At 33.9% G+C, this 22,687-nt stretch overlaps 8 protein-coding genes across 11 annotated transcripts; 4 read left to right on the top strand and 4 right to left on the bottom strand.

The window, feature by feature from the left end:
- Positions 1 to 38: 38 nt before the first annotated feature.
- On the bottom strand, positions 39 to 6,011 carry LOC105228756 (dyslexia-associated protein KIAA0319-like protein). The gene is made up of 12 exons (XM_011208706.4): positions 5,889 to 6,011; positions 4,969 to 5,810; positions 3,877 to 4,909; positions 3,652 to 3,809; positions 3,443 to 3,583; positions 3,240 to 3,371; positions 3,067 to 3,175; positions 2,798 to 2,988; positions 2,286 to 2,570; positions 1,973 to 2,216; positions 1,747 to 1,914; positions 39 to 843 (listed from the first exon to the last, which is right to left on the bottom strand). Exons 2-12 carry the CDS (start codon positions 5,635 to 5,637, stop codon positions 668 to 670), a joined length of 3,306 nt encoding a protein of 1,101 aa, XP_011207008.2. The 5' UTR covers positions 5,638 to 5,810; positions 5,889 to 6,011; the 3' UTR covers positions 39 to 667.
- A 408-nt stretch (positions 6,012 to 6,419) lies between these two features.
- Positions 6,420 to 7,878, top strand: LOC105228757 (protein cornichon). Its single transcript, XM_011208707.4, has 4 exons — positions 6,420 to 6,780; positions 6,866 to 6,978; positions 7,144 to 7,287; positions 7,357 to 7,878. The coding sequence occupies exons 1-4, from the start codon at positions 6,631 to 6,633 to the stop codon at positions 7,382 to 7,384; spliced, it is 435 nt and encodes a 144-aa protein (XP_011207009.1). The 5' UTR covers positions 6,420 to 6,630; the 3' UTR covers positions 7,385 to 7,878.
- Positions 7,879 to 8,379: 501 nt separating this feature from the next.
- LOC105228758 (syntaxin-5) lies at positions 8,380 to 10,680 on the bottom strand. Its single transcript, XM_011208708.4, has 2 exons — positions 9,577 to 10,680; positions 8,380 to 9,508 (listed from the first exon to the last, which is right to left on the bottom strand). The coding sequence occupies exons 1-2, from the start codon at positions 10,313 to 10,315 to the stop codon at positions 8,757 to 8,759; spliced, it is 1,491 nt and encodes a 496-aa protein (XP_011207010.2). The 5' UTR covers positions 10,316 to 10,680; the 3' UTR covers positions 8,380 to 8,756.
- A 248-nt stretch (positions 10,681 to 10,928) lies between these two features.
- LOC105228759 (transmembrane protein 147) lies at positions 10,929 to 12,261 on the top strand. Of its 2 annotated transcripts, XM_011208710.4 has the most exons (5): positions 10,929 to 11,115; positions 11,206 to 11,347; positions 11,418 to 11,639; positions 11,707 to 11,966; positions 12,133 to 12,261. In XM_011208710.4, exons 1-4 carry the CDS (start codon positions 11,039 to 11,041, stop codon positions 11,953 to 11,955), a joined length of 690 nt encoding a protein of 229 aa, XP_011207012.1. In that variant the 5' UTR covers positions 10,929 to 11,038; the 3' UTR covers positions 11,956 to 11,966; positions 12,133 to 12,261. The 2 variants fall into 2 exon arrangements, with proteins under 2 accessions (XP_011207012.1, XP_019846777.1); XM_019991218.3 differs by lacking the exon at positions 12,133 to 12,261 and having other exon boundaries at positions 11,707 to 12,046.
- LOC105228790 (uncharacterized) lies at positions 12,053 to 15,433 on the bottom strand. Of its 2 annotated transcripts, none has more exons than XM_011208762.4 (13): positions 15,034 to 15,433; positions 14,802 to 14,962; positions 14,678 to 14,741; positions 14,448 to 14,610; positions 14,070 to 14,232; positions 13,975 to 14,003; positions 13,863 to 13,911; positions 13,670 to 13,796; positions 13,452 to 13,605; positions 13,134 to 13,384; positions 12,735 to 13,074; positions 12,510 to 12,678; positions 12,053 to 12,444 (listed from the first exon to the last, which is right to left on the bottom strand). In XM_011208762.4, the coding sequence occupies exons 1-13, from the start codon at positions 15,126 to 15,128 to the stop codon at positions 12,278 to 12,280; spliced, it is 1,932 nt and encodes a 643-aa protein (XP_011207064.2). In that variant the 5' UTR covers positions 15,129 to 15,433; the 3' UTR covers positions 12,053 to 12,277. The 2 variants fall into 2 exon arrangements, with proteins under 2 accessions (XP_011207064.2, XP_049313468.1); XM_049457511.1 differs by having other exon boundaries at positions 13,452 to 13,560.
- Positions 15,434 to 15,514: 81 nt separating this feature from the next.
- LOC105228760 (glia maturation factor beta) lies at positions 15,515 to 17,359 on the top strand. Of its 2 annotated transcripts, none has more exons than XM_011208711.4 (4): positions 15,515 to 15,676; positions 15,931 to 16,024; positions 16,334 to 16,524; positions 16,591 to 17,359. In XM_011208711.4, exons 1-4 carry the CDS (start codon positions 15,674 to 15,676, stop codon positions 16,717 to 16,719), a joined length of 417 nt encoding a protein of 138 aa, XP_011207013.1. In that variant the 5' UTR covers positions 15,515 to 15,673; the 3' UTR covers positions 16,720 to 17,359. The 2 variants fall into 2 exon arrangements, with proteins under 2 accessions (XP_011207013.1, XP_029407166.2); XM_029551306.2 differs by lacking the exon at positions 15,515 to 15,676 and adding an exon at positions 15,711 to 15,797.
- On the bottom strand, positions 17,041 to 19,255 carry LOC105228761 (zinc finger protein 628). The gene is made up of 4 exons (XM_011208712.4): positions 18,938 to 19,255; positions 18,726 to 18,868; positions 18,543 to 18,662; positions 17,041 to 18,487 (listed from the first exon to the last, which is right to left on the bottom strand). The coding sequence occupies exons 1-4, from the start codon at positions 19,166 to 19,168 to the stop codon at positions 17,491 to 17,493; spliced, it is 1,491 nt and encodes a 496-aa protein (XP_011207014.2). The 5' UTR covers positions 19,169 to 19,255; the 3' UTR covers positions 17,041 to 17,490.
- Positions 19,256 to 19,493: 238 nt separating this feature from the next.
- Positions 19,494 to 20,747, top strand: LOC105228762 (60S ribosomal protein L34). The gene is made up of 3 exons (XM_011208713.3): positions 19,494 to 19,531; positions 19,777 to 19,849; positions 20,220 to 20,747. The coding sequence occupies exons 2-3, from the start codon at positions 19,785 to 19,787 to the stop codon at positions 20,608 to 20,610; spliced, it is 456 nt and encodes a 151-aa protein (XP_011207015.1). The 5' UTR covers positions 19,494 to 19,531; positions 19,777 to 19,784; the 3' UTR covers positions 20,611 to 20,747.
- Positions 20,748 to 22,687: the final 1,940 nt, after the last annotated feature.

Below are 22,687 nucleotides of genomic sequence, written 5' to 3'. Positions count from 1 at the left end.
AATCAAAATACAACTCTAGTCAATAAGAAGTGAAAGCATTTTTGGTTTCATAATACTATTTAAGTAAATAGTTTACTATTTAATCTTTACAAGTAAATTCATACATAATGACATAGTGTACATTTGTTGTTGTTCATAGACTCAATTACATTACACACATTTACAACGAGCTACCGGAAAACCCGTTTACTGACACTTTTTTTGCTTAATTAAATGCAGACATATATAAAAATACAAATAAGTTATATGTGGAGTTGAAATGCGAGAATTAAATCTAAGAAAAGGGCACGAATATGAAGCTTTTCTTGCATAAATAAAATATTGTATAAAAAAATTAGTATTTAATACTCAAAGTGTGGAATGCACTCCAACATTTGGATGTTTAGTTTTTTACTATAAAAAAATGCGTAAAAAGAAACTTTGGAAAATGTGGCAACATAAAACACACATTTTGAAAAATGCTTTTTTAATTAAAATCTATGTATAAAAACTAAAACTTGTTCACATATAGTAGATTTAACACAGTAATCGCTTATAAAAGAAGTGGTATCGCCGAAACTTTTTCGTATGTATGCATGTATGTATGCGTTACATTCATCTAAACACAAAGGAACAAAGAACGTAGCAGAAGGAACAATACGGCAAACATTATCACACACACACACATTTACGTCTTTACTTTTCGTCCCAATTTAGTTAGACCATATTTATTGGGACCATGGCTGTTGTGTTTACTATGCTTCGTAGCGTTGCTCGAACGCAAAATGCCGTTAGGTTTTGTGCGTGTCTCGAAGAGCACATCGGAATCCGTCTCAGAATCGCTCAGCGATGTTGTGCGACAAACTGGTGTATGGAAGATAAATATTTATGTTGAACAATTCAAGTAGCAGTAGAAAACATAATAAATAATATAAAAAAATAATAAATAATATAAAAAAATAATAATATTAAAAAAAAATAATAATAATAAAAAAATAAATAATTATAAAAATAATAAAATATTAATCACAAAAAATTATTAAAAACAATAACAGTGAAAAAAATATAATAAAAGAAAAATAAAAAATAGACTAAATACATATAATATGAAAAAATAATAGTGAAGAAAATATATAATAAAAGAATAATTAAAAAAAAGAATAATAAAACACAAATTAAATATAAAATAATTAAAAAATAATAATAATAATGAAAGAAGTAAAAAAAAATTCAAAAAATTTAAAAAATATATATAAAAAATTATAAAAAATCTCAATAAAATTATTCAAAAAAATAATGATAAAAACATTATGATAAAATAAAAATAAAAAAATAAGAATAAAATGTTAATAAAGATAATATCAAAAAATAATTAAAATATATAGTAAACAAATAATAAAAAATTAAAAGTAGTAAAAAAGTAATAAAATTACAAAAAAAAAATTTTAAATAAACAAAAGGGTAGTATGGAAATAATAAAAAATAATAATAAAAATAATAATAATAAAAATAACAATAAAAATAATGAAAATAATAATGATGAAAAAAGTAAAAAAAAATATTAAAATAATAATGAAAAAAATATTAAAAAATACTAAAAATAGTTAAAAAAAAATTTAAAATATAATAAAATAATCCAAAAATAATTTAAAAAATTTAAAAAATAATAAAATAATCCAAAATAAAAAAAATCCAAATTAAAAAAAAAATCCAAAACTACTAAAAAAAAGTACTAAAAAATAATCAAAAAAAGTCTACAAAACTCACATTGTGGCGCTTCTTCATCATTATTCCCGATCAAAGAATACTTTTGTAACTTTGGTCGCTTCGGTGGTTTTTTCGTTTGACGACAGGCACAGGTAATGCCCCAAAATAAGCCGGACAATAGTAAAAAGCTCATGATAATACCAACAAAAACATATAAAATCGACCAATCTGCAAATACCAAAGGTAAACTTAAATTTTCTTCTTTTAATATTGCAAATTTACTCACCACAATTGGCTTCCTCTATGCCCCAGTAATAAGTTATAGAGGGCATCCAGAATGCCTCACAGGTGCATGCACGTGTTATAGGATTACAAATACCATGACCTGAACATTTATTCTGGCATACAGTTGTGCGTATGTCCGTGAAATCGGTGCCTAGCAGACCAGCATCGCGTTGGAGCTTATCTTTAAGCAATTGCTCGACGGTTAAACCGTTTACCGGGTGGTTTTGTCCATCCGCGCCGGTGGACTTAAAAGTGTATGTGTGAGAGAAAATATAAATTTAAAAGTTTTGGCTACATAAATAAATATTACACACCTCCACATAGAAGACTAAAATTGTTGAATCTGCGCGCCTGCCATCGGATTTAAGTTCGCGCACGAAGATTTTCATATCGCCCAAAAGCAAACCGATCTTTTGTACAATTAAATTTAGCTCTGATTGTTTTAACACGGAAGGACCCATCGGTATGGTTAATTGCACCAAATTCAATAGCAATGGATCTGGATGCACAATAATGCTGACTGTGTCGCTGCTGGACAGCCCTTGCTCGTCATAGACAGTTAACTTGAAAACATAACGACCATGCACAAGATTTGTTAGCTGCAAGAGAAAATCATTAGTTTAAACACAAAACACAAATCACAATTCAAGAATAACAGAAAACAGCGCGAAAAATATTAAAAACCATAAAAAATTGGTACATCATTATACATATTTATACTTTATAGGGTCTCTGACCTTTGCTTCTGCGTGTTACATACTTCGTGGCAAAACATTGCGCTGTTTTCTGTTTTTTCATGATATTTTAAAGCCTCATATATACGTACAATCATAACTGGGCGCTTATCGCTGTCACCAACAACAACACCCGCTGCCAAGCTAGCATCTTCACGTGTCCAAACATAACGCTCAACGGCTAAATCATCCGATGAAGAAGTGCCATTTAAATACAAAGCGGAGAGCGGCAGCGTGACGCTTTTATCGCCACCGGCATTAGCGACTGGTGGTGCATTTTTCTCTGTTTGAAATTTTGCAAATTAATTTATTTCACATATTTAATAAATATTATGTTATTGGCGAACAACTGTGCACTTACCTTGCACCACCTTTATCCAAACACTGTCAGTGGCTGTATTATTGTCCTCATCGACCACACTCAAAACAAATTCATACAAACCAAGTGTTAAGGAAGTGGCGTTCGTAGCCTTAAAGAAAATATATAAATTAAATTTAGTATAAAAGTGAGGTTAGATTATAGCAAAAACGCACCACTGCTGTGCTATTGGCCAGTACTGCTGTGTTAGGCCCCGATTTTTCTTTCCACAAGTAGCTTTTTATGCGTATGTCATCCGTTGAGGCTGAACCATTCAAAATTACCCAATTCCTCGGTAAGTTTATAGTCTAAAATGATAAATGCAAGTTGGTTATAAAAATTTCACGAATCTGTAGAGGCAAATACAAGCATTGGTTACCTGATTTCCACCAGCAACAGCAATTGGAGGTGTATTTGTTTGTGCCTTCACAAACACATTCACTTTGGCTGTACTGGATTGTCCACTGCCATCAGTTACTTTTAAAACGAAAGTGTAAATACCTTCCTCCAAATTGGAGAGCTGCAGAGAGTAAAACAAATATTTTTATGTACCGTAAAGAAATATATATGTATTTATTGAAATGTTACCTGCAAATAAGGTGTGCGTGTATTTTGCATATCAACCGCTTTTGTATCATCACCAGCATCTTTTGTCCATTCCCATGCAACGATTTCGTGGTCATCGGTACTCGCAGTGCCATTCAAGGTCACATTATTATTTGGCAGATATAAAATTACAGCATCACCTGAAAAAAGATCGGAATTTTTTTTTCATAAAAATCCTGTCACATTTTTTCTATATTCACCACTCACCGGCATTAGCCACTGGTGGATAGTCAGTGCCCTTGAGTACTGTTATATTAGCCGTTGTCGAATTCGTCACATTGTCAGAATCGGAAACCGTCAATTTGAAAGTGTAATTACCGGGCGAAGTAAGATCACCCAATTGTAGTATATTCACCTCTGGCAATTTGGGCTGATAACCGATAGGTCCTTGCACAACTTCCCAATGCCAGCTAATAATTTTATCGTCATCAATACTTGTGCTACCATCTAATATAGCATTTGTAATTGGTAAGCGTATAGTTTGCTCTTTGGGTTTGATCACCACTTGTGGCACACGATTAATGCGCTTTTCTGGTAGTACGGTCACATTGGCCATTGCTTCTCCATATGTGCCATTATCACCGGACACCGACACTTTAAAGATATACAAGCCTTCGGAGAGATTAGAGAGTCGCACTTTTGACTGGCTTTGATCGGATATGGTACCATTCATAGGACCTTTCGGTTGTGTTACAAGCGTCCATAAATATTTATATTTGCTACCACTGGTCTCCTCGTCCGGCACTGTAAATGCTGCTAATGTCACTTCTTTTTCTGGCAAACGCACCTCTTTTGACACAACGGAAACTACCAATTTCTTATCGGTTTCAGCTTTTACTGTGGCCGCTGTCATATGGTCGTCATCTTCAATAACGGATGGTAGAAGCTCTGAAGCAGCAGCTGACATTGGCAGACGTTGAGAATTGAGTTCGTCAAATATGGAATAATCAGGTGCACTTGCTTCAGATGTTATACATTCACCTTGCTGATTACGTACTAATCCAGTAAGACATTGGCAAAAACCAAGTTCTGAATTTGCATGTACACGTACACACTCCTCTTTTGGGCCACAACGGCTAATTGTACCCATTTCAGATAAGCCCAATTCGCATTGCACGTATTTGAATTCTCTTGGTATATCTGAACCAAAGAAGGTCAAATCATCACCACTTCTTGAAATTGATTTCGCGCGTTTATCATTATTAGGTTGTAATTCATCATCGTCCTCGTACGCCATTTCCTTTATGAAAAGAAATATAAAAACTTAAGACCTCAGAATATTTTATTTTTTGTACCCACCTGGTTTCTACTCAAATAACGAAATTTATGTGGCTGCTTCCAAAAACTCAGCGAATTAGGTCCTCGCTCACCACCACTGGCACTTTCAGCATCGTCTGCTGTTGGCATATTAATACCACCCTCATCACTCTTCATGGCTTTGATTACATCCAGCCATGTGAGATTTTCATCTCCAGCGTCGTGCTTTCGTACTGGACTTACCAACATCATTTGCAAACGATCCTTCCCTTGTTTACGCTGCTTTGGCAGGCAACCCTCATTGCTATGGCACCGCACGTGATAGCATTTGTTTTTGTATATGAAAACCACATTACATGTATCATTGGTTCGTGCCTTTTTACAACAAGCAGCTAAGCATGATAGTGAATCGACATCTTCGCCTAATCCTGTATCCAATCTTATATACTCTTCAAACGTTCCAGCACTTGCCTCCTCACGTGGCATAGCATTGTCGAATACGTAATTCAACATACTGGGGCACATTGCCAAAACTGCATCAGCATTACGTGTACTCACCGGTATATCCTTTGTTTTGGGTGAAATTTGCGATTCATCCACAGTAATATCGTGATTTGATTGTAATACATTTTGTGTCGTTGTAATTTCAGCATTAACATAACTAAAAATTATAAATAAAGCGACTAAACGTTGCAGATGGAGAAAGCTCATATCCGTAAAGTGGAATTTACGTAGTAATAACACAAATTACGATATTGTATTCAATACTGTATACTGATAAGCGTTTTTCTGCGAGGATTGTTAATATGTAGATAGTTGAATGAATGCAGCAGATGGTGCAATAATACACCGAAGTTTAGCAAAATTTGTTATTCATGCTCAAGCTAGAAAAATTTACACTTTTATTGCTATCTTATCACCTCAAGTGGATAAAAAATAAAACCAAATACCAATAAACTTACGTTGTGTAGTATATAATTTTCTCTTTTGACGGATATAATGAAAAACTTATTTTTACAAATGGGATTTATTGTTCTTTGTCCCCTTGTGGGGTACCTGCCAAAATCAGCTGTTGATAATTCTTTTGTAAGGGTTGCAAATTTATGTATGTATATAGAATATTCTGTTATATAAATTTTTACTTATAACTTATAGTATTAGTATCCTTAATATATTTCATATTTAACTAACTTAAACTTTCATTTTATATGGTAACAACCTATTGAAGTGGAATTTAAATAATAAATTCTATTAAAAATACCTGTTTGTTAAATAAGATATACAAGTTGCGATTTTTGACATTTTTATCTCTTTTTAATTGTTTCTAAAAAGACTCTTACTATTAAGCATTTGCACGCCTAATTTCACTAAAACACAGGAATTCTAAACAAATACCTCCTTAACAGCACATGTACTTGCTATTAACCAATTATCTGATATTGGATATTTGCAAATATAAAAATTTTGCTCATTACATTTAACATATTTAATATTCGTTAGTCTGGCCACACTTCATAAGTGACAACTGTCAAAACCTCGAATTTTGGACTTTTGTGGAAAAATCAGATTGATGTGAAATTTGTTTTACCACCCGACATTTGTAAAGAATTCATCTAGATAACCGATTTGTAACAAATTTTATCACATCACAGAGTATTAAATAAAACCTAGCCAGTGAAATATTAATTAAAAAATAGTTCAAACATGGCTTTTAATTTCGCAGCGTTCACTTATATAGTGGCTTTAATAGGCGATGCATTTTTAATATTTTTCGCTATATTTCATGTAATCGCATTTGATGAGCTAAAAACAGACTATAAAAATCCCATAGATCAATGTAACAGCCTGAACCCGGTGAGTACAATGAAGATGCACACACTAGATTATAAGTAGGCCATTAAATTAGTACTTGTCAGTCTAATTATAACTTTTTTTGCAGTTGGTGTTGCCCGAATATTTACTTCATATTTTCCTCAATTTATTGTTCCTGTTGTGTGGCGAATGGTTCTCCTTGTGTATTAACATACCGTTAATTGCTTACCACATATGGCGGTAAGTATAATTTGAGAATGCCTTTAACTTAAACCAAGAATTTATGGGAATAAGAAATAGCACTTCGAGCATGAATCATCATTTACATGTTTTTGAAGCTGAAAGTTCAATACACCCTTCCCTAAAATGAAAATACAATATTTCGTATTTTTGTCTACTTTTTAGCTACAAAAATCGCCCTATCATGACTGGTGCAGGTCTGTACGATCCAACAACTGTTTTAAGCACAGATAATTTGACGAAAAATATGCGCGAGGGTTGGATTAAGTTAGCCATCTACTTAATTTCATTCTTCTATTATATTTATGGGTAAGTTTTGATTAAGTTTCGAGCATTCATATATGTAAACTAAATTAAATATTTTCCTTTATTTTACAGAATGGTTTATGCGCTAATATCTACGTAGAAGTAATAAAATATGTAGTGATCTCGAAATTAAACAAAAACATAAATAAATTTATAATTACCATCATCTCAGCACTTATAAGAAGCCAGATGAACAAACCAAATATGAAGAAATATTAGTTTGATTTTGGGTAATTATAAGTTGTACGTGAGAACAAATTAAAGTCATATTAATTACTACTGTATTCTCAAATTATAAAGATTTGAGAATGTTGCTAGTAATCAAAATCTTGATTGCAAAAGCTTCAAAAGGCACTACATAAATTGAGATTTTTTTTAATAAAAGAAAAAAACGACTAAATATTTAGCGATATTATTAAAAAATCTAAAAAACACTAATAAAGATATCAAGTTTTCTACATCATATCTAGCTTAATCGACACTATCGTATTAGTAAATATGTACAATATTTTATATACAAACTAGCATACATTTTATTTATCTAATCACGATGAAGTAAAGATAAATCACATGTGCAACTAAATAGTGATAAAAGTAGCGTTTTGAATTTATACATATTTGCTCTTCGGCCTTGTAGCAGCTAGGTTCAATTATTTTCACATCTACACACATTTATTTCGTGTTCAGTTGTATGTGTACGTTGTCAATTGCGTACTTAACAAAAGTAGCAGTGTTTTCTTAATCACTTTGCTGGCAGATGAGTTTCGTGACTTGTCAAAACATTTGTTCACCTGTAAACAATGAAAATAAAGATATTTGAAAACTGATTTATAAATTGGTGGATATTCAAAACCACCTGTTTGCTCACACATTGTTTCTGATAAATATTTTAATTCTCATAATCTGTTGTTTCATAGTGACTACGAATAGATTAGAGATAAGCTATGTTTACAAACTGATAACTTGACTATTAACAAACTCGGATCAGTGAGCTCTTTGTGTGAGACAGTATAAGTATTTTCATAAAAAATATAAATAGACCTTAAAACGTTTTTGCTTTGTCACTTCTATTTGAAACTGATACAAACATTCGGCTTCTCTTATTGACAATAACAATTTTTATTTTATTTTAAACTTTTTAATGTTATTTTATAAATTGATAATTACATAAATCGGTTTATCATTACAATACACATTGTCATAGTTATGTGTTGATAAAAAAGTTAAATACACCAAACTAAACATTTTATTTCTTGCCGAATTAAAAATACACAAACACGCCGTAAATGCTTTGATATCAGGCAGAACTTCGGTGCCTTTAAAGCGTTAATACGTTAAGTAGCGTGTAAGGCTTAGTGAAAAAAGAATATATCTATACAGGTTTTGAGAATTCCACAACTTTAATTATAATGACCACAATTAAGTGTTGTATAAAACCGATCTTATTTCACATGGACAACACTGACACGTCATTACGTTAAAAAGACAACGAAGAAAATGAAAAAGAATATCAGTACTGCGAAAATTTTAATCATCAGCCACCGATTCTTGGAAACGGTTTGGAAGTACTTCAATATTTCACCGTGTGCTGCTTCGATATTAAGTTCAGCATCTTGTATATTTGTATCGATGCGCTCCACAGTTTCTTCCTGTTCTTTAACCATATGTGCCAATTGCTGAAATATGCCACCAAGTTCTACAATAGTCGATTCAATATTTTGCATAGTCTCAGCACGCTGTTGCACATAACTATCGGAATCATCATAAAGTGCAATTTGTTGTTGCGTCTGCATACCACTACCACCAACAGCTCCTAGCAGTGGTGTTGTGTCACCGGCGGCCATATCAATGCTTACGGCAGAGTTCTCTTCGCTTAAAAGCAGCGAACCTTGTTTCGCTGTACTCGATCGGACTGTACTCGCTGCAATTGGTGTCTGTCCAAACTGATCACGACGCGCCTTTTGATGTTTGAGATTTTCTGTACGTACTTCTAATATCTGTTTAAAGTCTGTGCCCATGCTGGCTAGTTTGGATTGTAATGCATATACCATGTTCGAGGAATGTAGCTGCAAATGTTTGCCAGAGCTTGTACGGCGTTGATCCTTTGAAATATCCTGAAGACGTGCAATTTGTTGATTGAGCGCATTTAAATCGCCTTTTATGATGTATGTTAGCTCTTGAATCTCTTGCGGTCGATCATCGAATAGACTTTTCTTTTTGGCCACTGTAGTAATATAAAAAAATCTATAAGGTTAAATTATTCATAAATTGGCGTAAAATATTCATACTCACATAATGTTAGTTTTTCCAATTTGGCATAAGCACTTGCAATATTTTTACCTACATATTTGGCCACCATCATAAACTCCGAATAACTCTGAACTTCTTTCGCTTTACGTGGATCACGAATATTCACAGCGCGTGTTATATTACGTGACTGCAAGGATCGTATTGCATTATTAAATTCTCCAGTTCTATCACGTGAAGCCATTATGAATATTTCCTCCTTTTCAAATATAGGATCCTCTTCTTCTATTTCCTCAACTCCTTGATTTTGTTGCGTATCCCCGTATTGAGTCAGTTGTGTGTAAGCGCTATAATCTTGCGCTGGGTGGTTTCCAGTAACGACAGCAGCTGCAGCACTCAAAGGTTGTTGTATGAAGTTGCGTATTGCTTGGCCAGATGTTGCCTGCAAACGTGTGGACAACGAACGAAAATTCCACTGACGGCTCGCTTTGCTATACTTATCGTCGGGATCTTCTACTGAATTATTATTATTCGAGTTATATTGTTGACCGTTGTTTGCAGGTTGGGTATAGTCACCAATAAGTATGGTTGACTCTTGCGTGGAACCTCCGATGAATGTTTCCTTGCAACTTGTTGTGGGAGCTACTGCTCCACCAAATAATAGATTTTTGTACTGTTGTTGCTGCGCCTGACCTTGAGATGGAATTAGTGTTGAGCTCTCTTCATAGGATCCTTCATAGAATCTTGTAGTTTCTTGTGGATAATGACGTCGTCGTGTTGGCATCTCATAATCTACTAAGTAGTTATTGGATTTTCCTCCTGGCGTTCGCTTTGTTATAGTAATCTTTTGCTATATTTTTTGTCAATAAAAACCAAACATCCGTCACTTTTTACGCATCCATACACACACATGTACCATTTGGACTTTTGGATAATTGCTTTGTAATCCACGTACACAGTTGGGATATCAACAATTTATTGGATTTGCTTTGTAGAAAATGTAGCTATAACTAATTATTTCATTTAATTAAACAGTTTCGTTATTTTGCTATAATGTATCGTCGCTTTTCCACAAAAAATAAAGTATATAAAATAAAACAAGGTAATACGTGTCTTTCTCTCACAGCTGTCAACCCAATATAATTTAATTGACAGTTCTAAATTATACAGATGGCGCTAAGCTATACATTTAAATTTAGTAAATTTAATTCATTGACTATTGTATTTACACAAATATGCTATGACCATTTTTTTATTGAAGAGTGGTAAATAAATATGTATTATTTTCTTATTGAAAGGAACTACATAAAATTTATGGTTTTTAATTATTTTGTAGCTGTCCTCCCTATCTGATCTGGCCATGTAGTTTTCGAAGATTATTAAAACCCGAATTCGAAGTTCAACAATCACCTGCTACTTCACTTCTAATAAAAATATTTTCTACATTTAACAGCAGAATAATTAATTGGCGTGTTTAATTAAATTTTCTGAATTGATTGAATATAAAATGACACTTTACCATTTTGGAAATTGTGTAGCACTCGTTTATGTGCCATATTATCTCACCTATAAGTATTCTGGGCTGTAAGTAATGAAATATAGGAGCTGGAGCCAAAGTGCTAACCTATATTTTGAAAAACAATTCATTGATAAAAATCATAATTGTATTTGCAGTTCGGAGTATGGTGCATTCTGGAAATGTATACAAGCCGGTGGTATTTATATTTTCACTCAACTGTGCAAAATGCTTGTGCTGGCTACGTTTTTCGATTCCGACACCCTGAATGGTTCAGGGGAGGGCTTCAGTTTCTTAGCGGTATATACCTATTTCTAATTCTTTATATATCATTGTTTATATAAAATAATTTTTTTTTTTGAATTTGTAGGAGTTTCTTAAGAGTAGTGTTAACGTAGCCGATTTACTTGGCTTCGCTTTGATACTTTCACGCATACCAGGCAAGGGACACAACAAATTGATAACGACCGGCTTAGGGTGGGCCGCTGCAGAAGTTATACTTTCTCGTGGTATTATGCTTTGGGTTGGAGCACGTGGTACAGAATTCAGCTGGATTTACATACTTAAATGTCTGGAGTCCAATGTTTTATTGGTAAATTAACAGCAAATTTGAAGTTTATGTTAATACCCATTTGTTAATTATTTTTATTTTCTAACAGGTACAACATATCACCACTGCCACATTAATGTGGCTTTTCTCTAGGCATGATCTTAACAAAACACTAAAACCTTTAGTGACCATTTTACTAGCGCTGACAATATTTAAAGGTGTTTGGCTTGAAGGTCTGCTTAGCGTGCTTACCTTCGGACCTTGGTCAACAATTGCTGTAAAAGCGCTGATTGCTTCTATCATGGGATTTATGTCACTACATATTTATACAGGATTAGCTCAGCAAATAGGCATTTAAGCTATTCGAAGGTAGTCAAATGAAACTTTTTGTTGTAGTTAGAAATTTAATAAAGTATAAAATACAATTTATTTTTAATTACACACACTTATTATTATTATTTTTTTTTTAAATTATTCAGTTAATATTTATTTCTCTTGGTAATTCATTTATTATTAATTCATGGTTTCTTTACAGACATATGAATTATATGGTAACATCTTAATGTAACGATTAAATAATAATGCTATAACAACTTTTAATATATATACTTTATAACAAATTCAACGAGTAATATATATTTAAACAATAACAATATAACAACAATGTGGGCTTTTAATACTTAACTCGCAATTACGCGCAATCCGTTGTTCGAACGCCTGGAAACAATTTCATTATTCAATGCGATTCCCTCTATGAGTTTATTTGAAGCTGCGCCTAATTTGATGCATCGCAAATGATTTGTATGCTCAGCTGTAAATAACATAATAAAACCATTTGCGGCAAGCCCTAAGGAATTTATATAATTATTTCAGTACATATTAAACAATTTCATAAAATTCTTAATGGTTTACTCAATAATGCACCGAAAGCCTTCGCAGCTGCTTTTCGACTCATTGTAATTTGTGGAAAAAGCAGTTTCACAGAGATTTCGTCATCCAACACATTTTGGAAGCGCCACATATTTAAAAGCTTTATCATGACATCGTAAGCTCCCCACTCGTCCTGCTCGTTCACCGGTGACTATATGTATAAACATAATTATTTTATCAAATACGTAATACTTTCTATTAGCTTACACAATTTTCATTAGGATGCTGCAAATTATTATTATTATTATTGAAAACATCAACTTCCATTGTACTTTGTGGCAATAGTGAGCTTTCATTGTAGCGAGTGTCGTGTTGTAGCATCTCAACATTTTCTAATGGCCTATAATTTGTTAAATTATTCATAGTTCGTAGCTTACGCTTTTCAGTGTAGTTCCATTTTGCGTAAACTTGCGTAGCCATATCATCGGTAATTTCGCAGTTTAAAATTTCGCGTAACAAATTGCGATAAGTAACACTCGCGGCAGTAGCTTCCGAATTAGAAAGTTTCACTTTGTTCTTTAGTTTAAACTTCCTGTATGCGATACAACTGTAAATTGTGTTTAATTATATTTTAAAGTATTTTAAGCGTTTAAAGTTCAAAATTACTTATGTTGAAGTGTTGTAAATAACTCGTTGGCGGAAGGCAAACATTTTTCATAGTGTTTTCTACCGTTAAAACTCCGTCCATTATTCCACTTGATTTTAGCTCTTATTTTCCTTAATTTGGCCTTAATGTTAATTTGAATTTGCATTTGCGCACGCATTTCCGATTGTGTTAAAGCCGTACAGGCATCGATAATGGTTTTACTCTGCCTAGATTTTATTTTCTTCAGAGGTTCATTGGGAGCAACGCTTTCCTGGATTCGAAATAGTAAGAAAATTGATGTTCTCTATCATAAAAATAATAAAGGAAATGGCGAATACCTTGTGATAATTGCATACTTTGTTGGTCCCATTAAGCATAGAGGTTAGCTTATCCAAGTTAGCACTTTCAGGAACCTCAACATAATTATCGTTATTTTCAAAGACAACACTGCAATCGGTTGCGGGTATAACACACATTTCTGCACGCCCAGGACTAATCAAACAAATCGTTAAGTCACATTATGAACGAAATAAACTAAGACTAGCTCTAATATTACCTTAATTCATTAACATTACTATCATTAGCATTTGGTTGAGCTGGTATGAATAGACTGCTAGTTTTGTGTTCAACAACAGCGCTACGTGGGGTTTCGATTACGGGTATTTCAACAACTTCTTGAGATACTAAAAGTAGTACAAATAATATTTGTGCATAAAAAAATTAGATATGTATGCAATTATCGTATTTACCATCATTATTCCTTGGTTTTTTCTCACAAACGGCAAGCGCATCTGCAGCCTAAAAGGTGTAAAATTAATTAAATATACACATTTAAAAATTTTCTTACACACAAATACATACCTTTCTTTTAGGAGCCTTTGCAGGTTCATCTACACGCATTTATTTGATAAACATTTTACTAAACTCAAATTTTATATAAACATAAAATACTCTACCTGCAAGCAATTGTATAATCGTTGCTAATCCGTCGTCCGTGGTATTGCCAAAGCCATCATCTTCTTCATAAGAATACTGCTCATTACGTGTATCAAACTCATTGATGGTAATCTCACGAATATGAATGCAAGTTGTCCTACTGTGGCTTTTGGTTTTAGATACCTAAGTATTTAAAAAAAAAACAAGAGAATCGATATCTCAAAAATAGACGGACAGACGGACATGATTAAATACACTTGATTTGTCCCCTAAAAATTGTATAGGGTCTCTGACCTTTCCTTCGAAGGGTCACAAACTACGTGGCAAACTTAATATAACTTGTTCAGCTTATAATTACATATTGCACTAGCAATTTTCCTACATGTCTGTATACGTGCCTTTTTGTTCACAATCTCTGTGGTTTTGCCCCATTCCACAAATTTTGCTGTCTCATCCAGCAATTCTGTAAAATTTGTAATTGTGAAATCTTGGAAGGAATGTTCCACAGTCGCACGACGTTTCCTCTTTGCGCTGTAAGTGGTGGAGTAATGCGTCGGTAGACTATTGAAAAATAATGTATAGATATACATATGTAGCTGTATAATTATTTTAAAAATACAGCAAATACCTTCGCTTTTTGGCTTGCACTGCGCACCAGTTTTTACTCTGCGTTACTAGTTCTTTTGATTTATCTATAGCAATTGGAATGTGGTGTTAATAATACTTTTACAAAATATTTTAGCGTTTCTTACTCAATAAATCGTCAACTTGTAGCTCATGGATCCGCAAAGTTGTATAACAGAGACGCGATATGGAACGAAAAGAAAGCTCCTCGCCGGAACGCCTGTGTGAAATATCTTGTGTACGTTGTAGGTCATTAGAAGCTCGTGTAATGGCTAAACGTAATTTATCACTTTGTATAATTGGGAATAAAAGGACGCCTTTAAAAACAGTTGCGTGAACTCCGTTATGCCTATAACTTACCAGGTTTTCCCAACATTTATTGACTGCAATTCATTCGATTTTGGCAAGGCGCTTTTTCTACTTGTTGGCCATAACTCCTGAAAGTCGGTAAGCATTGTTTTACCTAAAAACTCTAAATTTTGCCAACAAGAACTAAAATTTGCAGATTTTAGTTAAAATATTTGTTAAAATATGGCGACCGTTAGTAAACGGCATTTCCGGCCATAACGGCACTTGAGATTCCACTGAGCGCGTATATATTTTGCAGAAATTACTTGCTACCATTATTGCACATATTTTCCAATAATAACACGCACTATTTGCTACGATTTAAAAATTGTTTATAAATTTGAATTTGTTTTTAGATTTTATAATTCAAAAACTTATAAATTTATAAAATTAACTTCCTTTTATGGCACTTTGTAGTTATATGCAACCCTGCCAAGCACAAACAGCAGTTCTCGGCAATTCCACTTTGACCTCGCATTCCGCATTAATTTGTAAAACAAATTTAGTTTGTATTCTGTTGTATTTGCATTGTTACTTCGATATCGTTGGTTGCTAACACCAATTGTCTGATTTCGCATACACATATCAGCATTCAGAAAAACTCAGGAAATATATTCATTATCCTGCCAGCATACCAAATCAATCAATTGAAATGGTAAGTAGGAAATAATTAGACTTTAATATTAGTATAGTTCCTGCATATTATGACTAATACAAATCACACGTCGTGGCCGACATATCAACAGAATGGAAGGGAGTGTGATGTCGAAAAAAGGGTGCGGAAAATAACTGAACCATTAGTGAATCAACGGTTATTGATAATAGTGTTATTATTGTTTTTGATGGATTGCTTTAATTTATGGCCTTGATATTCATTGTTTAATGTTTTTTTTAATATGTTATCCCTAGGGTGATAGCAAAATCTGTGACATCAGCGACGACGTACGTGACGCATTAAAGAAGTTTCGCTTCCGTAAAAGTACGACAAACTCAGCACTGATACGTAAGTAAAACGTATTATTTTCATGTTTTTTTCATTAGGCATGCCAATTTGGCGGTAAACATATATTACTAAATAGTATGTGTTTTAAACGCTTTCTCCTGTGCTATGTTATTTATCTCATTATTTGCATATTCTCTGCATGTATGTACATATGTGTGTTATGATTTCTAATGCAAAAAGTTGCGAATTAGTATCAAAACAAGTCATAAAAAGGCAAGGTATTCATATTTGTATACCCTGAACGAGGTGATTTATTATTTATATGGTATATTAATATTTCATACATTATTATTTATTTTTTTTTTTTAGTAAAAGTCGATCGTGAAAAGCAACTTGTCATTTTGGACGAACTCTTGGAGGATATCTCCGTTGATGAATTACAAGAAACACTGCCAGGGCATCAGCCTCGATATATCATATATACCTATAAAATGATACACGATGACCAAAGAATTTCATACCCAATGTGTTTCATATTTTACACACCACGCGATAGCCAGGTGCGTAACATTTATATAAACTTCCCTTTAATACAACTTAAAATTCTATTTACTTTAACCTATTAGATTGAGCTGCAAATGATGTATGCTTGCACCAAAAGTGCACTCCAACGTGAGGTGGACTTAACGCGTGTCTACGAAATACGCGAATTAGATGAACTCACTGAAGAATGGCTCAGGGAAAAACTCAAGTAAAGCAAACTGAGGAGTTTATAAACATACAAAATGATAAGCAATATTGTGTATATGTTCGTTGGTGTACATAATGTGCATGGACTTACCAAAATACCAACGATTTTTCACCAAATACATACGTACATACATATGTCTAATGATGCAAAGGATATGCAGCAAGCATAAAGATAATACGCCCAAAAGTAAATACTTTTAAGTACAGGTATTTTTTCAATATTCCTATCATAGAGAGACAAAAACGCCAAATACTTAAAGATATTCCAAACTAAATGTAAAATGTAAATTAGATATTTCATTCCAAGGTTTTTTTATAATACATAGTACATATATACATATGTACATATATTAGTTGTAGCAACATATTTTCAGTAGCGTTCGCGTAGTATCGGTAGTGAATACGAAATGAAAGACAAATACACCATATGTTTTATACATATTCATAATATGAGAAGCTGTGCTTGCCAAATTTAATTTTATTTACTTATAATACTACAATTTTTTATTTAAGTATTAGCGTTTTTTTATATATTGAGTTTTACAATACGTGCATAATTAAATGAAAAACATTCACAATTTGTATACACTTTATCAATATACATATACGTAAAAAATAAATATACACACAACATACTTAAGAAGATATCAACGCTTTAATTAGCTGCAAGCTGCTATCAAATTGTGGTTTGCGCTGTTGTAAACAATTATTGTGGTCGCTGCATTGTAGATTACCCGCTACAATATCTTATTTACTGATATTTAGCAATCTGAGTTTTAAAAAGCATGCAAACGCTGGGCCGCATGCATCATACTTAGTGCGGCAGTGCTTTGTGCAGACGCTGCAGGCGGTGGTGGTGGCGGCGGCTGTGCTGCTGCAAGCATGTGTGCCATTGTCGGATGGTGTGTCATGTGTGTGGGATGATTGGGCTGCAATGATGTGTTCAAAGACAAATGATGGGTGTGCGGATGTAGGCCATCATGTGTGAGGGTAGCATGGGTTGGTGGCGGTGGCGGTGGTGGTGCCGCTGCGTGATAATGATGTGGCATTTGACTTGTTAGCGGCAAATTCAAAAGATTACTATTGGCATGAGAACGAAAATGCACACTTAGGCTGCTCGCCGAACCGAATTCTTTATCGCAGTCGGGACATTTGAAACTTTCCTGAAGCACAGCTGTACCTTGCAGCGAACTGTTTGGCACTACACCGCCCACAACAACTATCGGATCAGGGCAGGTGGTATCGACTGCCTCATCCTCATCATCTTCGCTGCGTTCGTGGAGTATATGCTGTTTACGTTTATGCGCCTGCATATCACGTTGCCGACTAAATGACTTGCCACACACATCGCAATGATGACCTTTTAGCTGTGCATGTGTAACCATGTGTTTGGTGAGATCACCCGCGTTGTAGAAAGCCTTTTGGCATACGGGACACAATTGATCTCGTATACCGCTGTGTATCTTTTGGTGTGCCTGAAAGTTACCCAATGCGGAGAATTGTTTTGAGCAAATCTCACATTGAAACGGACGTTCGCCGGTATGTGTACGCTGATGTATGTGCAAATTATACTTTTGTGCAAATCGTCGAGGGCAATAACTGCAGCCAAATGGTTTTTCGCCTGTGTGTGTGCGCAAATGCATTTGCAGCTGAGCGGAGCACTTGAAGGTTTTGTTGCATTCATAACATGTTTGTGGTAGTTTTGGCAAAGGTTTCGGACCACGTCGCTTATGTTCTTCCGGCGGTTTACGCTGATAACGTGAACGTCGTTTGCTAAGTAGTGTAAAATGTTAGAAATACCAGGTGGCAATTTTCTGTTTACACTCACCTTTTCTTAACATTCTCACCAATATCTGATTCTTCCTCAGAATCGGGCTCCAAGTATGTAGGTGGTTTATGGCTCAACGAAGCAACTGGCAAGTCCGTGTTTGTTTCGACATCGCAAAAACTTGTATTGTGGTAAAAAGATACATTTACATATGCGCACATACATCTAATGTTTATAGCATACCCATATCCTCTGTCCTGCAAGCCCAAGTATTGTCGCAGTCTCATATCAGAGTTCTCGCACTCTTGTTTGAAATGGTATGCCACACCCAAACGGTAAATGCAATTATTGCATATTACAGCAGGTAAACCATCACTTTTATAAACCTTAATATAATATTTTCTTAGTAAGTTTTTTTTATTGGCAAACACAGAATCTTGTGATTTGGTACGTACCCTGATTTTGGCACACATCATCAACATTGTGCAAGGCATCATCGCAAATTCAGTACTGTATATGGACGTAAGTGCTCCTTCTTCAAGACATACTCTACAAATTTTATGAATATTATAGTCCATATTGAAAAATTTACAACTTTCTACAAATTGTAAAATAAAATGTTTATTTACGAATGTGAGGATACAATTAGAAACAGAAGTAAAAGTTGCCATATCAGATATTGCCATATCGGATATAAAATTTAAACTTCAATTGAATCTGTTTAAAAACAACTCCAGTTTAAAATACAAAAACATAAAAAGATTTTAGGAGCTTAAGATATACAAATTAAATCAAGGATTTAATATAAATTTCACGTTCACATCCCTCCTTCAACTTTCATCGAAGTAATATTGGCAAAAAATTGTAATTGATATAAAATAAATGACAAATAAAAGTATGCAAATTTATTGTGCAATATTATTTTTGTGTAGCACTACGTTCCCGACTGTCATCTGAGTTGTCATTTGTGACAGCTCGCCTAATTGCAGCCAAGTTTACGCCTCTCGCCTGCATTGCCGACCACTTCCTTTCTAGTTTATTTCTTAAAGGTATGCGTACTTATTTTTCGCCAATTACCGAAAAAATCTATAAACATCAGTGAACTAATATGCCGAATATTAAAAATTATGAAACAAAACCACTTTTAAATGTTTAAAGCTTGATATGCAAAATAACTAATCTGTGTTTTTTAATTTCATATACTACTTTTCCGTGTTTGTATTGGACTCCTGTTCTCCTACTCCAATTCTGTGCTATTTGTTACTTTGATGATTGCTGCGATGTATTGCTACAGCGGACAAAATGGTTCAACGTTTGACTTTGAGAAGACGTCTGTCTTACAACACCAAATCCAACAGGAGGCGTATGTAAGTAATTTGAGAAAATGGAAATGCAGCAAAATTTCTGTGCGGAGTACTGCCGGTGAACGCAAAATTGTAATTTATTTGTGTGTGTGACACATACAATTGTCAATCTTATGAGTGGTTTTTAAAAACTACTTCAAAAATAGTGCTATTAGTGCTCTCAAGCAAGTCATATGTATTTGCTTTGTATTGTGGAAGTATTCAACGAGTTTGGTGGTTAAACTACAGAATGTAGTTTTGCATAAACAAGACTTGTTGTTTGGCACCTAGTGTTGGATTAATAAACTTTTTAATGTACAATTTTGCTGACATGGCATGCTATTCTCTACAGTATCCTTTAATTTCGCAAGACTAAAATTTTGTATATTTTTAGTGTGCGCACACCTGGCGGTCGCCTTGTGTACCAATATGTCAAGAAGAACAAGACCGTCCCAAAGTGCGGTCAATGTAAAGAGAAGCTAAAGGGTATTCGTCCCACACGCCCATGTGAACGTTCCCGCCTGTCGAAACGTCAAAAGACCGTTGCCCGTACCTATGGTGGTGTTTTGTGCCACAGCTGTCTGCGTGAACGCATCGTTCGTGCCTTCCTTATTGAGGAGCAAAAGATCGTAAAGGCGCTGAAGAGCCAACGTGAATTGTTGGTGAAACCAGTTAAGCCCGTTGCTGAGAAGAAACCCGCCAAGGCGCAAGCCAGCAAATCTGCGGGAGGCAAGTCGGCAGCCAAGAAACCCGCCCAGAAATCCACTGGCAAATCCAAGAAGTAAACAATTAGAATTGGACTAACATTGGACGGGGGTGTTTCTATTTTAAAAAAAGATGGAGAAGAATGTGTAAAAATTGAAGTTGTACGTTATAACGTATAATGGATGAGAAAAAATAAAAGCGCTGTTCTTTTTTAAAATGAAGACTTTCAATTTAATGGTTGGGATTTTTGAAAAGTTATCAGCATTCATTAATTGTGTGTTGTAAAAGTTATTTGAGCTTCATTGCAGAGAACGTATAATATAGAGAAGGTTCAATTGCGGACAAGCGTGTGAACTGTCAAGAGCTAACAAAATCCTATTAGTGGATTTCACCACTTTTGGCTGAGAAGGGGAAATGTTAACAGTGCTGAGCGAACAGAGCTGAGCATTCAATGAAAATTATGCTCGGAAATATACATTGCTATTACAGACGTATGTTGCTCTTTTGCCTATCTTTTTATACGTTTACATGCAATCATATCAATTGATATGAATATCATTTTGCGAATTTTTGTGAATTCATGCAAAATTGATAATATTGTAATGAAATTATGCTATTTTCAAGGTAATATTTGCAGTTAATGTCCAAATAAAAACTACTTTTTAAATCTTTCTTATCTTTGATAATATTATATAATTTTGTATGCATGTATATATGCTATATAAGTACATATGTATATGAAATATTATCGTAATATCCTAAAAACATAATATATTACAATAATAATACATATATGTATGTAAGTATGTATGTATGTAAATCACACCTCTTATCAATTAAAACTTTCATACGCATCTATCCTGCAGATATGTATGCAAGTACAAATCAATTTCATTTCAAATCAAGATATTATCATTTATCAGTAATATAAAAAGCGCGCGCTTCTCTATATTTACGTACACACATATGTTTGTATGTGCGTATGACATTCTCACACAAATAATATATGCGTACGCATGTAAATCAAAAAATACAAACATTCTTCTGGAAAAACAACAATAGTCTCAAAAATCATCATACATACTTACAATATGAGTACACACGTAAATATGTGCGTATGACATTCCCACACAAACAATGCATACACAACATACATACTTACATGCGTTCACATGTGGATATGTCACCCGCAAAAATTACAAATATTATTCTACAAAAACAACAATCATTTGAAATAGCATCAGAAACCAATATGGCAGCCAATTGCCGACGTAAAACTTTATAGTAAAATACACAACAACAAAATTTTCATTCATGAACGCAAACGTACTTTCAAAAAGCATATTCGATTCATTCATAATGGCAGACGCCATTACATCTCCCCGAGCATGCCTTGCCTACAAGCGTCTTTTCGCGACGATTTCAAAAGCTAAAATTTATAAATTGAATATATTTCTGAAATTTTATGGAAAAAAAGTGACAACCCCGCAAATATATATCTAGAATAAAATTGCCACCATAGTTTATTTGTCGATTTTCAAGTCAAGAAATACATATTTCAAAGAAAATATTCAATATTCCTCTGATTTATGTGTACAGTCAATCCCGGTTAAGTAGTACTCCGCTTAAATGAAAATCAAATCCCTCCCTCATCATTTTTAACAGCCTATATTATATACTGCTGCATCTCACGGTTTGTTTTCTGAAATACATAGAAATTATTGCTTTAAGTACGACTCGTTCAAGTATCCGTGGTCACTTATGTACCATATTATATTTTTATTTTTAACAAACTACAAATATCTGTATCTTTGAATGTGGCACGTAACCGGGATTGACTGTATTTGTCATGGAATGTATGTATGCAAATATGTAAAGAAGACATATTGACTTGCGCGTGCCACGTTGTACACGAATAGGGGTTGATTTTGCGCTTGCTCATATGCGCTGTGTGTTTGTAAAAGTGTGTATGCTTCTGTTGATTTTGCGCTTGCTCATATGCGATGTGTGTTTGTAAAAGTGTGTATGCTTCTGTTGATTTTGATTTTTCAATTCAAGAAATGTTTCAAAGAAAATATTCAATATTCCTCTGATTCATGTGTACAGTCAATCCCGGTTAAGTAGTACTTCGCTTAAATGAAAATCAAATCCCTCCCT

Source organism: Bactrocera dorsalis, chromosome 1 (genome assembly GCF_023373825.1).
Source record: "Bactrocera dorsalis isolate Fly_Bdor chromosome 1, ASM2337382v1, whole genome shotgun sequence".
Classification (NCBI taxonomy): Eukaryota; Metazoa; Arthropoda; class Insecta; order Diptera; family Tephritidae; genus Bactrocera; species Bactrocera dorsalis.
The sequence above is the reverse complement of the archived record's forward strand: the minus strand, read 5'-3'. Positions and strand labels throughout refer to the sequence as shown.

What these genes read in the sequence shown, in the direction of transcription:
- LOC105228761 (XM_011208712.4), bottom strand. Translation starts at nt 19,168, where the DNA reads ATGGCAATATCTGATATGGCAACTTTTACTTCTGTTTCTAATTGTATC. An exon ending in TGATGTGTGCCAAAATCAGG is followed by an intron (nt 18,869 to 18,937) that starts GTACGTACCAAA and finishes TATTATATTAAG; the next exon opens with GTTTATAAAAGTGATGGTTT. An exon ending in TTGCAGGACAGAGGATATGG is followed by an intron (nt 18,663 to 18,725) that starts GTATGCTATAAA and finishes CCACAATACAAG; the next exon opens with TTTTTGCGATGTCGAAACAA.
- LOC105228756 (XM_011208706.4), bottom strand. Translation starts at nt 5,637, where the DNA reads ATGAGCTTTCTCCATCTGCAACGTTTAGTCGCTTTATTTATAATTTTT. An exon ending in TTTTAGTCTTCTATGTGGAG is followed by an intron (nt 2,217 to 2,285) that starts GTGTGTAATATT and finishes TACACTTTTAAG; the next exon opens with TCCACCGGCGCGGATGGACA. An exon ending in TGATGAAGAAGCGCCACAAT is followed by an intron (nt 844 to 1,746) that starts GTGAGTTTTGTA and finishes TCCATACACCAG; the next exon opens with TTTGTCGCACAACATCGCTG.
- LOC105228758 (XM_011208708.4), bottom strand. Translation starts at nt 10,315, where the DNA reads ATGCCAACACGACGACGTCATTATCCACAAGAAACTACAAGATTCTAT. An exon ending in ATTGGAAAAACTAACATTAT is followed by an intron (nt 9,509 to 9,576) that starts GTGAGTATGAAT and finishes ATATTACTACAG; the next exon opens with TGGCCAAAAAGAAAAGTCTA.
- LOC105228760 (XM_029551306.2), top strand. Translation starts at nt 15,726, where the DNA reads ATGACTAATACAAATCACACGTCGTGGCCGACATATCAACAGAATGGA. An exon ending in AGTGTGATGTCGAAAAAAGG is followed by an intron (nt 15,798 to 15,930) that starts GTGCGGAAAATA and finishes TGTTATCCCTAG; the next exon opens with GGTGATAGCAAAATCTGTGA. An exon ending in ACACACCACGCGATAGCCAG is followed by an intron (nt 16,525 to 16,590) that starts GTGCGTAACATT and finishes TTAACCTATTAG; the next exon opens with ATTGAGCTGCAAATGATGTA.
- LOC105228790 (XM_011208762.4), bottom strand. Translation starts at nt 15,128, where the DNA reads ATGCTTACCGACTTTCAGGAGTTATGGCCAACAAGTAGAAAAAGCGCC. An exon ending in ACAAGTTGACGATTTATTGA is followed by an intron (nt 14,742 to 14,801) that starts GTAAGAAACGCT and finishes CAATTGCTATAG; the next exon opens with ATAAATCAAAAGAACTAGTA. An exon ending in GATTATACAATTGCTTGCAG is followed by an intron (nt 14,004 to 14,069) that starts GTAGAGTATTTT and finishes AAATGCGTGTAG; the next exon opens with ATGAACCTGCAAAGGCTCCT.
- LOC105228762 (XM_011208713.3), top strand. Translation starts at nt 19,785, where the DNA reads ATGGTTCAACGTTTGACTTTGAGAAGACGTCTGTCTTACAACACCAAA. An exon ending in AAATCCAACAGGAGGCGTAT is followed by an intron (nt 19,850 to 20,219) that starts GTAAGTAATTTG and finishes GTATATTTTTAG; the next exon opens with TGTGCGCACACCTGGCGGTC.
- LOC105228759 (XM_011208710.4), top strand. Translation starts at nt 11,039, where the DNA reads ATGACACTTTACCATTTTGGAAATTGTGTAGCACTCGTTTATGTGCCA. An exon ending in ACCTATAAGTATTCTGGGCT is followed by an intron (nt 11,116 to 11,205) that starts GTAAGTAATGAA and finishes TTGTATTTGCAG; the next exon opens with TTCGGAGTATGGTGCATTCT. An exon ending in TGGAGTCCAATGTTTTATTG is followed by an intron (nt 11,640 to 11,706) that starts GTAAATTAACAG and finishes ATTTTCTAACAG; the next exon opens with GTACAACATATCACCACTGC.
- LOC105228757 (XM_011208707.4), top strand. Translation starts at nt 6,631, where the DNA reads ATGGCTTTTAATTTCGCAGCGTTCACTTATATAGTGGCTTTAATAGGC. An exon ending in ATTGCTTACCACATATGGCG is followed by an intron (nt 6,979 to 7,143) that starts GTAAGTATAATT and finishes TCTACTTTTTAG; the next exon opens with CTACAAAAATCGCCCTATCA. An exon ending in TTCTTCTATTATATTTATGG is followed by an intron (nt 7,288 to 7,356) that starts GTAAGTTTTGAT and finishes TTTATTTTACAG; the next exon opens with AATGGTTTATGCGCTAATAT.